This window comes from Ictalurus furcatus, chromosome 13 (assembly GCF_023375685.1).
Source record: "Ictalurus furcatus strain D&B chromosome 13, Billie_1.0, whole genome shotgun sequence".
NCBI classification, from domain to species: domain Eukaryota; kingdom Metazoa; phylum Chordata; class Actinopteri; order Siluriformes; family Ictaluridae; genus Ictalurus; species Ictalurus furcatus.
The window spans coordinates 10,144,649-10,161,207 of record NC_071267.1 but is presented as its reverse complement, the minus strand read 5'-3'; the positions used below and the strand labels follow the sequence as shown (position 1 = coordinate 10,161,207).

Here is a 16,559-nt window from a genome sequence, read left to right as displayed (position 1 = left end):
CAGTGCAGTACAAACAGATAAAATATATGTGCTTTTTTTTTGCATGCGAATTAATATCATGGTCAGACTTACTGATGAGTATCCCTTGCCAAAGCTGCCTCTATTCTTGGTCCTGATCTTAGTGAGAGCGGATTCGGCTATATCGGCTCGCTCCTCTGCGTCATCCAGCTCGTGGACGGTCTTTCTGTACTTGGCCAGGTTTGCATTGGCCTGCTCCTCCTGCAAGAACATACTCATCAGCTGCTGAATATTTTAGGTTGCGTCATGACAGTAGATCCACTGAGCCTCATTTATCAAGGCTACAGGGGAACAAATCTGAGCATAAAATTTCGAGCATGTTAAATAAACAGCTACTGTCCGTGTATTTGTGATCAAACTCATATCTGGTCAGATAGTGGATAAATTTGAGTGTAATATTTTAAGTGATTAGTGGTAAAATTGTCATCCTTATTAGCCACAACAATAATGCACCTGGAGCTTAGTTTTTGTCATATGTATATGCTTTCCTGTTAATTTCCTTCTTTCTGTTGTTTTGTACGACAAGTGTTCCTGCTCCAGCTGGCTCTTTGCAAATGACATTAGACATCAGGTCTCTGGACATTTCTCCATTTTAGCTCCCAGCCAGCAATGAATTTGCTCTTAAACACTGGATCATTATCTTGATCGCATTTATCATTTATTCAAATCTGAGCTGTGTTTTTTTTATTTCTGGGCTTTCTCAACGTGTGTAAGTAAACCTAATGTGCAAATGCCTGCATTTAGTCCAAGGAGCTTTAGCTAAGACTTGTCTTAAAGCATGTCTCTCTCACACCACTTTTAATTTAAGAACAGAGCGTCAGCTCACTGATTAATAGGATGACAGTACTGGATCAGTGTTGGGGTTCAGTCAATGCCTAGAGCTCTGATAAAGGACTGGTGTGCCCCCCCCCCCCCCCCCCCACATGACCACAGTTGATTCCGCAATTGCAATCATACCGCTGCACTTATGACAACTGCATTCATTTGACACAAAACAGTTTGGATATAATTTTATTGCTAAGAACGTTGATAAATATGCTCAATTAAAATATGCTCAAATTTAGGAGTGTAAACCTCAGGCTTCCAGACAACACAGCATGACTTTGTTTCATAAGATGTAGATTCAATATTGGACAAAACCACTGAATCTTTTAAGATATATCATGTGATTAGATTCTGTAGCCTCCGATTGATATTTGATCAAATTTGTTCAGAATTTGGGGCGAGGCCTACTGTTAAATGATGATGATGTAAGGAAGGATTATTTTAAGTGTCAGAGTCACGGGCAAATCGACTTACTAGTCTAAGTTATACATCAGTTTAAAAATATGAATGATTTTTTACACACCAGCTGTTGGATTATATATATATATATATATATATATATATATATATATATATATATATATAAAGTATCAATTTCTGATAGTTGCATTGATTAGTTTCTATGGTTACATTTTAAATCGATTCATTGATCCTAATCATTGGATTGTTACACCCCTACTAATATTTTACGAAAGGATGTCCTGCTTTCTAAAGAAAAATAGCTCAGGTGAAAAATCTGAGAAAAAAGGACTTTCTGAGGCAGGTAATGCTAAAAGTGATCATCTTAACAAGTCTGTTATTAACAATTAATTTTACTACTTTCTCAAACTAAAAAAATCAATACTTACACTTACACTGCTTTATTGTTTCTCATTTAATGTCCTCCTCTGAAGTTAGAATGAAGTAAGTACAGTACTATACAGTATATACCAATAACAAAATATCAAAAATCATTTATATTGCTGCTGTACTATGAATTTTTATACCATATGTCACTTTGTTTCAGGATGACCCAAATGTTTGAACTTAGCCTTTCAGTTTTGATTTGTTTAGCATGATTTTCGTCATACCGCCTCCTCTACTTGTCTCTTGTAGGTTTTCATTTTGATCTGCAGGCGTTCCAGCAGCTCCTGCATTCTCTGCTGGTTCTTCTGGTCCTCCTCAGACTGGAAGAGGAGCTCCTTGAGGCGCCGTTCATTCTTCCGCAGCGTCTTCACCGTCTCCGCGTACTTCTTCTGCTCTGTTTCCAAATCCAGCTCCAACTCCTTCACCTGCAGGATAAAGACGATACAGGGAGTGCAGAAGAGTTTAGTCAAATATGTAGATGTTATTGGATTGTATGAAAACCAATAGAGACAGGAATAGACACTGAGACGTGAGGTCACTGAGTGGTGAATAAAAACCCAAATGTGTCCATGCCCGAATTTCTGTGGTTTACCCTGCCTTCCAGCTTCTGAATAAACTTTTTTCCTCCTTTCATGGCCAGCTGCTCGGCCTCATCCAATCTGACAGTCATGTCTTTTAGCTGCGCCTCCAAGCCCTTCTTCACACGCTCCATATGCATACTGTGCTCCTGCTCCACCCGCAGCTCCTCAGCAACTCGCGCAGCCTGCACAGAAAAAAGAGATGATGGAGGAGTCTTTGAGTTTAAGATGCTCTTCTCGAAGCTTAACCCTTCTCTACTGTCATTAACCATCTATTTTCCATACCACTTATTCTACACAGAGTTGTGGGGGAGCCTGGAGCCTATCCCAGGGAACGCAGGGCACAAGGCAAGGAACACCCTGGACAGGGTACCAACCCATCACAGGACACAATCACACACTACTGACAATTTGGAAATGCCAGTCAGCCTACAACACATCTTTGCATTGGTGGAAGAAACCGGAGTACCTGGAGGAAACCCCCAAAGCATGAGGAGAACATGCAAACTCCATGTACAGAGGGCGGAGGTGGGATTTGAGTCCCCAACCGCAGAGGTGCGAGGCAACCGTGCTAATCATTAAGCCACCATGCCCCTGAATTAAAATGTTATTCAGTGTCATTTAAATGTTAATTATTAGCACTATAAACAATGAACAATATTTATTCAATTGGACGCGTAAAAGTCTTGATGACAAGTGTGCATACACAGGAGTGTAAATAATAGAGCTATTTTTAATTACTATTAATCCACCTTGTTACTCTCAGCATCCTGAAATCACTTGTATTTAAATTTTTTTTTACAATTATTATGCATTTTTTCATGTATTTTGCTTTGTTTTTGCTCTATAAAAATACAAAACCCCTTGGGATTGTTAGTAAGGACCAATCACAGTGACATGATAATGAGTCTTTAAGGGTCACATATACATTACAGCACAGTGAAATTCTTTTTTCCTCACATACCCCAGCATGTCAGGAAGTTGTGGTCAGAGCACAGGGTCAGCCATGATACGGCGCCCCTGGAGCAGAGAGGGTTAAAAGCCTTGCTCAAAGGCCCACCAGTGGCAGCTTGGCAGTGCTGGGTCTTGAACCCCTGACCTTCCGAACATTAACCCAGAGCCTTAACTGCCAAGCCACAACTACCCACTGATTTAATTATTATTATTATTACTATTATTATTATTATTATTATTTAATTTTATTTATGATAAAGCATTGTGAAAGCATTTGTTACCAGCAGAGAGCAACAAGGTAGGTGAAATGAGAACGAAAGCCCTACCGGTTCTTTTATAATGAATTTAAATTTTATATAAAGCTATACTGCACAGCTGATTTCACCACTCTACATCTTTTAAATTTGACAGTGTGATCTTGTGTAATTTCTGTTTTGGTTAAGAGCTTGACCAACAGACTGGAGTTCATAACCAATTATGTGTTTGTAACGTGAGTTTGTTACTCTCTGCCAGCACCGCACTGAACACAATGCGCAGCATCCAACAATTTGATGAAGTCTCAATACTGTCCTAAATGCTTTAACACCCTTAAGCCCCAAAACTTCACACATCCATAATGTCAATAAAGTGCAGACCTGGAGGAGGAGCGCAGTGTAGAATCCGATACAAAAAAAAAGGGAGTCATTTTGTCCACAATATCAAAAGTGCTATGCATCACGTATTACCAAATACTTCATCCTACCTCACATACAGCTTTCTTGATCTTATCATTAGCTCCTCTCAGTTCATTCTGCAGCTCCTCATGCTCCTGGGTGACCTGCTGAAGATCCACCTCCAGTTTCCGCTTTCCACTGCAGGCTGACTGTAACTGCATTGACAGATCATGAGGGAAACGGTTACACTAAGTTTTTAATAATAAGGATGAATGATTTCATTCACTATTTACTTAAATATCTAAAGCGTTCAAATGCTTCAGGTTTTGCTTCTTTTTGAAACCAGGTCTTTTTAGATTGCTTGGTTCACAGATGTACCTGGTTGTTGATGTCATTGCATCTCTCCGTGGCCTCTTGGAGCTCAGTCTCCAGGGTTTTGCGAGCTCTCTCTGCTGCCTCGAGTCCGGTCCGGCTCTCCTCTCCATCAGTGACCAGCAGAGTGCAGCGTCGCTCCAGCAGAGCCTGTTCCTCTCTCAGCTGCTCCTGCACCCGCGCTTCCTCTTCCAGCTGAACCTGCAGGTCCTGAAGGAGACCATACAGCGTGTCAGGTCATGTCACCGTTCAATGTGTTCAGTATGATCATTTAGACTTACATTGAAATTCTTTATTCGGTACATACACAGGAATCTTACTGCAAGTTAGCAAAGCACATGTGCCAGTTTATTACCTTCACTCACTGGCCATTTTATCAGGGACTTCTAACATGTAGGTTCACAGAGGTGTCACTGGGCCAAATACTGGGAGGAACTAGTGGAAATGCTACCAAGGGTCCCTCGGTAGACGGAGCTTTCAAGGGGTGTGCACGGAAAGGGGTTACATTTTAAAAGATTGGAATACAGTCCAAAAAGATTGCACCCTTGGGACAATCTAGCACCCGAAATTGTTAAGAAGAAGCCTTTATTCGTTCCAGTAGTCTCCATACATAGGGTTTAGGACCTTTCTCACAAACCCAACCTCCTTATCAGTAAACCAGAGCCTTAACCTTTGAGCCACCACTGCCCAAATTGTTTCTCAGCTTGTCCCTCTGGATAGCCTGAGAGAGAAGTAGTCTGAGAGCAGCATGTATCCTGTGTTTTGCTTTTCAGTGGGCACGGTATGCAAAGAACCTTAGTCAGATGCAATGATATAGGCCAATGCTATGCTTTATAGATAATCTTACAAAAAAAAAAGTTTAATACAGCAGCCTTAAGTTTTGTCTGGGGGCCCCAGAGGGATCATGTATAACCTTATTCTTTTTCAGAGATGGTTCCAAGAACCCTTTAAGAAGGCTAAGAACCCTTTTTAGGTTATGTAAATTGTGTCTAGTTTACAAGAACTCATGATTTTGGTGCAGAGAACCCTTTGGAGCTGAAAAGGTTAATGGTTAACCTAAGAGTGTGGATTTGCACAGGGCCCAAAGATTTGCCCACCATCGTGTGGTCGAGGACGAGATGGTTGAGGCAGAGGGTGACTGAAACAAAAGGTGAGCTAGATAAGGCAGGTAGGTGAGTGTAAGGAATTATTATCTAAGCCACACATACAGTATAAAATACCACGTTCATAAAAGCTCTATATGATCCAAAACTATATAGTCAAAGGTGTAAGCATATGAATCATAATAAACTGATAATAAGAAGGGAAACGGTACATCACACAGTTGCAGAGAAATGTGAGAAGAAAAAAAAACACTGGCTTTAGTGAACCTTGATCTGTTGCTGCATCTTTTTGACAGTCTTCATCAGTTCTGCGTTGTTCTTGTTGAGCAGGTCCACCTGCAACTCCAGCTCGTTCATATCACTCTCCATCTTCTTCTTCAGACGCGCTCCCTCTGTCCGTCCCTTCACCTCCACATCCAAACTGGCCTGGAGAGACTCTAGCGCCCTCTGGTGGATTTTCCTGGGTATAGAATTCACACAGCAAGTTTGTTTACTCTTTATCATTCATCACTTTTGTAAACAGTGTAGCACAAGCAAGAGACAGATCAAAGGTCAAAGAAAAGATTTACTTACCTGAGATTATATTTTTGTGAAAAGCAAGAAAGATTAAATTAAGAAGATCACAGTTAGACACACTATGAACTTGCTGTGTGTAATTAATGTCTGAGGTTTTTTTTATAACAATAAAATGAACACCTGGCAGCCTCAATCTCCTCCTCCTTCTCCTGCAGTCTCCGCTCACAGTCTGCTTTTGCTTGAGAAAGCTCCAGCTGCAACCGAAGAACTTTAGTCTCCTCAGCCTGTAAAGTCAAATCTAGGATTAGAGATGTGTTTCCAGTTTGCATTTTAAGGCTGAAGTTCTCATATATTAATTAACTAAGCAACGTTTATCTAACTTACTGATACATAGAAGTCTTTAAGCAAAGAAATGTGAAAGTACAAATCAGTAAAAATATGTACAAATACTAAACAATAAGTATGCTAAATATGTATGTTTTTCTTTATAAAGTACTACACAAATTAAGTAGGGACACAAAGTTTATATGCATACTTAAAAAATAAGTATGCATACTAGAATTTTAAGTATATATACTCAAAAAATAAGTATGCATGTGAAATTTAAATATACATACCTAAAACTCAGTTTACAAATAAAAATATCAGTACATTGACACAGGCGTTAGGGTTAGACTAGGTTTGCACACACAAAGTTTGAGGCTTTCTTTTCAACAGGTAGTGTGGCCGAGTGGTCTAAGGCGCTGGATTTAGGCTCCAGTCTCTATGGGGGCGTGGGTTCGAATCCCACCGCTGCCAATATGAAGATTTTGAATTCAGGGCTTTCAAAGCATATCTTTGCTCATTCGTATATACAGTAAAACCCAGAATCTCCTTTTCAGTTATTGCAAAAATTAAATATTAAATTCCAGAAATACAGCGAATGTTCATTATTAAAAATTAAATATTAAATTCCAGAAATACTGCGGAAGTTCATTATTTTATCACGTGCGTTCTGAGTACCGTGACAAAATCTCATTCAATCCCACCCAAGGCGTTAATCAGCCATTTAAAGAAGAAAGGTGAGTACAGTACAATAAATACAATCCCAATAACAAAAAATTCTAATAAGCATACTATTTTTTTAAGCATGCATACTTAAAATTCTAGTATGCATACATATTTTTTAAGTATGCATAATTTAAAAAATAAGCATTTAAAAAAAATAAGTATGCATACTAGAAATGTATACTAGAATTTTAAGTATGCATGCCAAAATTGAAATATCCATACTTCAAAATAAGTTTGCAAAATAAATATAATCGCAAAATCCAGCAGGTTTTTATTTCAAAACATTTGATCTACGTCTGTAAGTCTCAGGGTTAAAAGTAATATTTAGGACATGGGGAAGCTCTACTTCTTTCATGGCTGCCAAAAACGTGGGGAACAGTACTGTTAACTGTATGTTTTATTAAATGCTTATCTTCACACTGATATCATGGAAATATGATTTAAACTATTTCATTGCGCATGTTTCTGTTCCAAGGGTTTCATCCAAAAACTAGTTATTGGTTAGGTTTATTGGTCAAACCTTAGGTGTTTCCTATTGCTTATATGTCAGGTTGAGCATCAGAATCATGCTGAAACAATTCATTCAATCATCTACATATTTGTCCCAGTCAGAGACACGGTAGTCTCACAAGTCCGCTTTTAGCTAAACCATTAAGTGGCAGGTTTTCAAGAGGTGGGAGAAAACTGGAGGACCTGTAGGAAACCCACACAGGCCCAGGAGGAACTGCGAAGCTCTGCAAACGTGACCACAATTCAGCATTGAACCAGCAACCCTTGGAACATGAAGTAATAACACTACTCATTTTGCCAACTCACCATTGTAGCTGGAGCAAGTTAAAGTATAACTAGCTTATGATGTAGATTAATTAACTAAGCAATGTTTACCTAATTAACTGATACATAGAAGTCTTTAAGCAAAGAAATGTGAAAGTACAAATCAGTAAAAATATGTACAAATACTAAACAATAAGTATGCTAAATATGTATGTTTTTTATAAAGTACTACACAAATTAAGTAGGGACACAAAGTTTATATGCATACTTAAAAATAAGTATAATAAGTATACTAGAATTTTAAGTATGCATACTAGAATTTTAAGCATGCATACTCAAAAAATAAGTATGCATGCGAAACTGAAATATACATACTTAAAACTCAGTTCCCCCCCCCCCCCCCCCCCCCCAAAAAAAACTACAGTGCAGTGACACAGGCGTTAGGGTTAGACTGGGTTTCCATACTCAAAGTTTCACACTTTCTTTTCAACAGGTAGTGTGGCCGAGTGGTCTAAGGCGCTGGATTTAGGCTCCAGTCTCTATGGGGGCGTGGGTTCGAATCCCACCGCTGCCAAGATGGAGATTTTGAATTCAGTGCTTCCAAAGCATATCCTTGCTCATTCGTATATACAGTAAAACCCAGAATCTCCTTTTCAGTTACTGCAAAAATTCAATGGAAATTTCAGAAATACTGCGAATGTTCATTATTTTATCACGTGCATTCTGAATAACGTGACAAAATCTCATTCAGTCCCACCCAAGGCGTTAATCATCCATTTAAAGAAGAAAGGTGAGTACAGTACAATAAATACAATCCCAGTAACAAAAAATTCTAATAAGCATACTATTTTTTAAGTATGCATACTTAAAATCCTAGTATGCATACGTATTTGTTTAAGCATGCATAATTTAAAAAATAAGCATTAAAAAAAGTATGCACACTAGAATTTTAAGTATGCATGCCAAAATTGAAATATCCATACTTCAAAATAAGTTTGCAAAATAAATATAATCGCAAAATCCAGTAGGTTTCTATTTTAAAACATTTGATCTACGTCTGTAAGTCTCGGGGTAAAAGTAATATTTAGGACATGGGGAAGCTCTACTTCTTTCATGGCTGCCAAAAACGTGGGGAACAGTACTGTTAACTGTATGTTTTATTAAATGCTTATCTTCACACTGATATCATGGAAATGTGATTAAAACTATTTCATTGCACATGTTTCTGTTCCAAGGGTTTCATCCAAAAACTAGTTGTTGGTTAGGTTCATTGGTCAAACCTTAGGTGTTTCCTATTGCTTATATGTCAGGTTGAGCATCAGAATCATGCTGAAACAATTCATTCAATCATCTACATATTTGTCCCAGTCAGAGACACAGTAGTCTCACAAGTCAGACTTTTAGCTAAACCATTAAGGGGCAGGTTTTCAAGAGGTGGGAGAAAACTGGAGGACTTGTAGGAAACCCACACAGGACCAGGAGGAACTGGGAAACTCTGCAAACATGACCACAATTCAGTGTTGAACCAGCAACCCTTGGAATATGAAGTAATAACACTACCCATTTTGCCAACTCACCATTGTAGCTGGAGCAAGTTAAAGTATAACTAGTTTGCGATGTAGATTAATTAACTAAGCAATGTTTACCTAATTAACTGATACATAGAAGTCTTTAAGCAAAGAAATGTGAAAGTACAAATCAGTAAAAATGTGTATAAATACTAAATAAGTATGCTAAATATGTATGTTTTTTTTTATAAAGTACTACACAAATTAAGTAGGGACACAAAGTTTATATGCATACTTAAAAATAAGTATAATAAGTATACTAGAATTTTAAGTATGCATTCTACAATTTTAAGTATGCATACTTAAAAAATAAGTATGCATACTGGAATTTTAAGTATGCATACTGAAAAAATAAGTATGCATGCGAAATTGAAATATACATACTTAAAACTCAGTTTTCAAAAAAAACAAACAAATACAGTACATTGACACAGGCGTTAGGGTTAGACTGGGTTTGCACACTCAAAGTTTGAGCATTTTTTTTTTCAACAGGTAGTGTGGCCGAGTGGTCTAAGGCGCTGGATTTAGGCTCCAGTCTCTATGGGGGCGTGGGTTCGAATCCCACCGCTGCCAATATGAAGATTTTGAATTCAGGGCTTTCAAAGCATATCTTTGCTCATTCGTATATACAGTAAAACCCAGAATCTCCTTTTCAGTTATTGCAAAAATTAAATATTAAATTCCAGAAATACAGCGAATGTTCATTATTTTATCACGTGCGTTCTGAGTAACGTGACAAAATCTCATTCAGTCCCACCCAAGGCGTTAATCATCCATTTAAAGGAGAAAGGTGAGTACAGTACAATAAATACAATCCCAATAACAAAAAATTCTAATAAGCTTACTTTTTTTTTAAGTATGCATACTTAAAATTCTAGTATGCATACGTATTTTTTTTAAGTATGCATAATTTAAAAAATAAGCATTAAAAAAAATAATAAGTACGCATACTAGAATTTTAAGTATGCATGCCAAAATTGAAATATCCATACTTCAAAATAAGTTTGCAAAATAAATATAATCGCAAAATCCAGCAGGTTTTTATTTCAAAACATTTGATCTACATCTGTAAGTCTCAGGGGTTAAAGTAATATTTAGGACATGGGGAAGCTCTACTTCTTTCATGGCTGCCAAAAACGTGGGGAACAGTACTGTTAACTGCATGTTTTATTAAATGCTTATCTTCACACTGATATCATGGAAATGTGATTAAAACTATTTCATTGCGCATGTTTCTGTTCCAAGGGTTTCATCCAAAAACTAGTTGTTGGTTAGGTTCATTGGTCAAACCTTAGGTGTTTCCTATTGCTTATATGTCAGGTTGAGCATCAGAATCATGCTGAAACAATTCATTCAATCATCTACATATTTGTCCCAGTCAGAGACACGGTAGTCTCACAAGTCAGACTTTTAGCTAAACCATTAAGTGGCAGGTTTTCAAGAGGTGGGAGAAAACTGGAGGACCTGTAGGAAACCCAACCCACACAGGCCCAGGAGGAACTGCGAAGCTCTGCAAATGTAACCACAATTCAGCGTTGAACCAGCAACCCTTGGAACATGAAGTAATAACACTACCCATTTTGCCAACTCACCATTGTAGCTGGAGCAAGTTAAAGTATAACTAGCTTATGATGTAGATTAATTAACTAAGCAATGTTTACCTAATTAACTGATACATAGAAGTCTTTAAGCAAAGAAATGTGAAAGTACAAATCAGTAAAAATATGTACAAATACTAAACAATAAGTATGCTAAATATGTATGTTTTTTATAAAGTACTACACAAATTAAGTAGGGACACAAAGTTTATATGCATACTTAAAAATAAGTATAATAAGTATACTAGAATTTTAAGTATGCATACTAGAATGTTAAGCATGCATACTCAAAAAATAAGTATGCATACTGGAATTTTAAGTATGCATACTCAAAAAATAAGTATGCATGCGAAATTGAAATATACATACTTAAAACTCAGTTTTCAAAAAAAACAAGCAAATACAGTACATTGACACAGCCATTAGGGTTAGACTGGGTTTGCACAAAATTCACAAAATTCAATGGAAATTTCAGAAATACAGCGAATGTTCATTATTTTATCACGTGCGTTCTGAGTAACGTGACAAAATCTCATTCAATCCCACCCAAGGCGTTAATCATCCATTTAAAGGAGAAAGGTGAGTACAGTACAATAGATACAATCCCAATAACAAAAAATTCTAATAAGCATACTATTTTTTTAGTATGCATACTTAAAATTCTAGTATGCATACGTATTTTTTTAAGCATGCATAATTTAAAAAATAAGCATTAAAAAATAATAAGTATGCATAGTACAATTTTAAGTATACATACTCAAAAAATAAGTATGCATGCGAAATTGAAATATACATACTTAAAACTCAGTTTTCAAAAAAAACAAACAAATACAGTACATTGACACAGGCGTTAGGGTTAGACTGGGTTTGCACACTCAAAGTTTGAGCATTTTTTTTTCAACAGGTAGTGTGGCCGAGTGGTCTAAGGCGCTGGATTTAGGCTCCAGTCTCTATGGGGGCGTGGGTTCGAATCCCACCGCTGCCAATATGAAGATTTTGAATTCAGGGCTTTCAAAGCATATCTTTGCTCATTCGTATATACAGTAAAACCCAGAATCTCCTTTTCAGTTATTGCAAAAATTAAATATTAAATTCCAGAAATACAGCGAATGTTCATTATTTTATCACGTGCGTTCTGAATAACGTGACAAAATCTCATTCAGTCCCACCCAAGGCGTTAATCATCCATTTAAAGGAGAAATGCTTATCTTCACACTGATATCATGGAAATGTGATTTAAACTATTTCATTGCGCATGTTTCTGTTCCCACCCAAGGCGTTAATCATCCATTTGAAGATGATAGGTGAGTACAGTACAATAAATACAATCTCAATAACAAAAAATTCTGTCTACATGAATTAATCTGGTCAGGCTATTAAAACATGCCTGCAGAGTAAACCACTGCATAGATAGTATGGTCACGCGGTCCAAGACACTGGCTTTAGGCTCCAGTCTCTCTACAGGTATGGGTTTGAATCCCACTGCTGCAATCTTGTATTTTAGGATGTTTACGACATATGAATTGAATTTAATAGTACTCAATGGTCATAATTCTATTTTTTTTTTACAATTTTTAAATATATGAATCTTACATATTTATCCCACCGCTGCCAAGTGTGACTTTTGAATCTAGGGCTTCTAAAGAGTGGCGTTGCTTGCTTATACCCTATAAACCTGTTATATCATGTCACACTTCAAAAGTGGTTTGAGCTGTAAGATATCGATGCTTCTTAAAGACATACTTGTTCAAAACTGCTTTCATAACTGAGCTCTTTAAAAAACCAAACTGTGAATGAACTTACTTTTTAAATTTTAGCTTTACATGCACTATCTAACTTATAATGTTGCCGTTTTGCACGTTGTAAAAGCACTAAGTGTAAAACTATTATGTTTCCTATTATTTTTTTAATAAAGGCTAGCTCTGATTATTTTTCCATTACATACCTCTAATGCTGCCTCAGACTCCTCCAGTGAAGCCTGTAGTTCCTCTTTTTCCATCTCAATCTTCTTTTTCATTTTCTGGAGCTCATGAACACTCTTCCCCCCATCCGAAAGTTGGTCAGTGAGATCAGCAATTTCCTCTGAAATAACATCATTACTGAATGTAGAGTTACACAACAGCCTTTAGATGTAGTGCAATAAATCTGCACGGTGGATAATAACGAACTGCTGCAGTGTTTGTGTGAAAATATGGTTAAGGTTTTCACACCATACACCACCTCTGCCTGAGGAATCCTACTGTGTCAGCATGTTTCCCATACTGGATACAATCTGCACAACTAATTATAGCTTTCTTTTATAAACCAAATCATAAAAAGGAAAGATTAAATTGGGCATTGTGTGGTCTTAATCCCTCATAAAACCAGTATAGTTATATAGTAATTAATGTATGTGCGGGTTAAGTGAGTCATGCTTGTTTTGAGTTGGTCTGTCAAACTGCAGAATAGACCATTTTCATAAGACAACTTTCAGATGACTGACTGTTATTAAATTAAAATGAACAAATGCAGTGTATATGTGAAACATGATACTTTGGCAAATATCATGTGTTACATGTGTTGGCATTAAAGTCATTTAAAAGACTGTATATGTTACCTTGGAAGGCTTTGTTCTCTCTGCGTAGAGCCTCACCCTGCTCCACAGACTCCTCGTAGGTTGTTTTGAGCTTGAACAGCTCAGTGGCATGCTGTCTGCTCTCTTTCTGACAGCTTTCCACCTCAGCCAGCAGCTCCTCACACTTCTGCCGCCAGTCTCCCAGTTGCTTGTCCAGCATTCGCTGCTTCTTATCCAGCACTGCTGATGCATTGTTGGCCTGTGGGATTATAATGCAAAACATATAGTCAAATGTTAAAGATAAGGGGTGTAACAATACACTCCAGTCATGATCCGATTCGATTCGATTCGTTTCTCTGAATATTTTTAGCAAAATTTGAATGAAGAAAAGTTATGGCTGAAAAGACTCCTTTTTTTATTTCTGAATCATAAACAATGCAAAACACTGTGCGTTTTGTCTGTATAAAATTAAATAAATCAAGGATTGCTATGAACAGAGGTTTAATATTATAAATTAAATGTACCACAAGTTCAGCACATCTTAAAAATAAAGAAATACATTTATAAATCCTCCCAAAAACTGATTGAATAAACATAATCTCTGACCTTGTGAAAATGACTGATTGAAACATAATGAGCACCGTAGCAGTGCCTGAGCCTCCAAAGAGCTCCAAAGTTGGCTAAAAGGCCGGTTTTTGCAACCTTTTTATTGGGAACTGTAGATCTCAGTGGCGCTGGGTTGGTGTCATTTAAAGGCTACTGAAGAGCTCTTTTTAACTGTTACAGCATGGTTGTGTAATCATATAACGTATAATGCGTGCTTGTCATTGATATCCGGAGCTGTCGCCCAAGTGTATGTTTTAACTTTATGTGTATCTGGTGTTCAAACAGTGCAATTGCATCAGATGTACAATTAATAGAATGCTGATTTCCATAATGTGAATTGCTACCTGATGCACACCATCACATTTTTGCATCGCAATGCATCGTGTCAGCATGCATCATTACACTCATAGTTAAAGATACTCAAAAAATCGAAAGCTTGCTTGATCAGAATGTGGATGGAATAATATGAAAAATAAGACCATGTTAACTACATAAATCTTTTAGTAAATCCTCATGTCTGATATGACACATCATATAACACTGCATTTTGTTATTGAACCTAGTATATAACATTAAAAGCAAACCTAAAGCTATTGACTTTTAGCTTGCGATACATTTTACACTACAGTACAGGAATTCAGTTTACTCAGATGTCATCGTCACTAACGCTCTAAAACCCATCTTAAGAAAATTATATTTAACTAAAGACTTTGAATTCTCATTTCTGAGTGGTCAGAAGGTGTTGACTAATTTCTATACCAGCAGGTAATTCACGGGTTTATATGAATATGCTTATTCTAATGCATTTTTGTTTCTATAGTAACAACTTCCCAGGGACTTGTATGGCAGACATGCCACATAAACAAATTTAAAAAACACACTGGCAAGTTGATATGGTAAAGTTTTATGTGATATGGTAAAGTTTTATGTTCTCCATTGCTGACAGTGGCTTACAGTCCAAAACCAACTAAAAAATGTAAGTTTAGCCGAAACATCAGTGTGGATTTTTACTATTAAAGAGACCCGAGATTGAGTCTTCTTCCAGCTTGTCTTACCATAACACTGTATTTGCATGTTAAAAAGATATCTGGATGGATGGAATGGGAAAAGAGGGGTGACTCCTTTGGTGGCTAATGAGGTCCAAGTTAAGAACTGCCAACATCATGTACAGCTGCTTCAATAGTCATTGCTAGTGAATTCTCAGGAGGACATTATTTTTCAACTCAGTAATGCTTTTAAAATAGACAAAAGCAATATTGTAAAGCTCACTATCTTACAAAAGCGTATCAGTATTCACATTCACAGATTAATGTTGGAGAAATGCTTCTCTACCTTTTCCAGGTCCAAACAGAGCTCCTCCACCTCTGCCTGCAGCCTCTGCTTGGTTTTTTCCAGGCTGGAGCACTTGGCCTGCGTGGCCTCTATGGCTTCCTCAGCCTCCTGCAGCCGAACCTGCAGCTTTTTCCTGCACGCACACAACAGTGGTACAACTAGTTTCAATATTTAGTAATGATGTCCATTCCTAAAAAAAAAAAATTTTGATTTATTTCTTTAAACTCATATTTTTTTTTTTTTAGTGTCTAACAAAAGCTCAGGCCTCTATCTGGTTTGACTAGTTCCGAACGACCATTTGCTTTTTTTTGTTAAACTGGATTAAGTTTATTGTAGTCACCTCCTGTCATGACATGCTACTGTTTATGACCATAATAAACTTTGTTCTCTATATTCCGGGATCATTCATGTTAACCTTAATATTCTGTTAACTACTTAGCAACGGATAACACAGGCTGTTTTGATTTGATACAGTATGATTATAAAAACTGTATTATGCAATAATATACCCCAAATCCCTTCCTTGTGCTTGGGGAAGCCTTCTGACAGGTGTGTGAGCACAGGTGCAAGTTTAAGTGAGAAAGGAGGAAACGTGACAGGAAGTACACTTAAAGGTTTGGTTTTATATTGACAAATACCTTTTTTGTTTTATGCTTTTATTTCACTTTGGTATTAACAGACCAAACTGGGCTTAATGTCATCACTGTGGGAGACATTATAGTATTGTCCCAGCTTTACCCAAGGAATAAAACACAACAGGGTGTAATGCAACCTGACAAGAGGCAAAGTTACCATTACCACATATTTACTTTCCTATCACTATGCATCCTGAAGTATTTTAAGTGCTCTCTTATACCATAGCAATTTGCCAACAATAACATTCATTGAAGAACTTTTTATAATTAAATCAAATGGTCAATGTTGAATGTCTGCAAGCCAGGTTAGTTCCTGTTATCACTTATGTTAGAGCAGCTACAAACAGTTTCTTTTTCCTTTTTACAAAAAAGCAGTTTTTCACATTACTGAGAAACTGCAAAGTTCTCCGCCTTGAAAACATGAAGAAGAAACCATGTTGGAAAACACAGAACCTCCTTCTATCCATCCATTTTCCGTACCACTTATCCTACACGGGGTCGTGAGGAGCCTGGAGCCTATCCAAGGGAGTTCAGGGCACAAGGCCGGGGACACTCTGGAAGGGGTGCCAACACAATT

At 37.2% G+C, this 16,559-nt stretch overlaps 1 protein-coding gene and 4 non-coding genes across 7 annotated transcripts in view; 4 read left to right on the top strand and 1 right to left on the bottom strand.

The window, feature by feature from the left end:
• The window catches only part of LOC128617425 (myosin-16), a 53,085-nt gene that overhangs the window by 1,160 nt on the left and 35,366 nt on the right, over nucleotides 1-16,559 (bottom strand). For all 3 annotated transcript variants that reach the window (XM_053640543.1, XM_053640546.1, XM_053640545.1), the window contains exons 13-22: nucleotides 15,348-15,480; nucleotides 13,452-13,668; nucleotides 12,801-12,937; nucleotides 6,046-6,149; nucleotides 5,617-5,809; nucleotides 4,253-4,456; nucleotides 3,964-4,089; nucleotides 2,282-2,452; nucleotides 1,914-2,114; nucleotides 73-219 (exon numbers count right to left, since the gene is read on the bottom strand). In XM_053640543.1, coding sequence (XP_053496518.1) covers nucleotides 73-219; nucleotides 1,914-2,114; nucleotides 2,282-2,452; nucleotides 3,964-4,089; nucleotides 4,253-4,456; nucleotides 5,617-5,809; nucleotides 6,046-6,149; nucleotides 12,801-12,937; nucleotides 13,452-13,668; nucleotides 15,348-15,480 — 1,633 coding nt within the window. The remainder of the gene's footprint in view (nucleotides 1-72; nucleotides 220-1,913; nucleotides 2,115-2,281; nucleotides 2,453-3,963; nucleotides 4,090-4,252; nucleotides 4,457-5,616; nucleotides 5,810-6,045; nucleotides 6,150-12,800; nucleotides 12,938-13,451; nucleotides 13,669-15,347; nucleotides 15,481-16,559) is intronic.
• trnal-uag (transfer RNA leucine (anticodon UAG)) lies at nucleotides 6,582-6,663 on the top strand. The gene has a single exon. It is a non-coding gene; the product is annotated as a tRNA-Leu (tRNA).
• Nucleotides 8,182-8,263, top strand: trnal-uag (transfer RNA leucine (anticodon UAG)). The gene has a single exon. It is a non-coding gene; the product is annotated as a tRNA-Leu (tRNA).
• On the top strand, nucleotides 9,749-9,830 carry trnal-uag (transfer RNA leucine (anticodon UAG)). Its single transcript has one exon. It is a non-coding gene; the product is annotated as a tRNA-Leu (tRNA).
• Nucleotides 11,759-11,840, top strand: trnal-uag (transfer RNA leucine (anticodon UAG)). Its single transcript has one exon. It is a non-coding gene; the product is annotated as a tRNA-Leu (tRNA).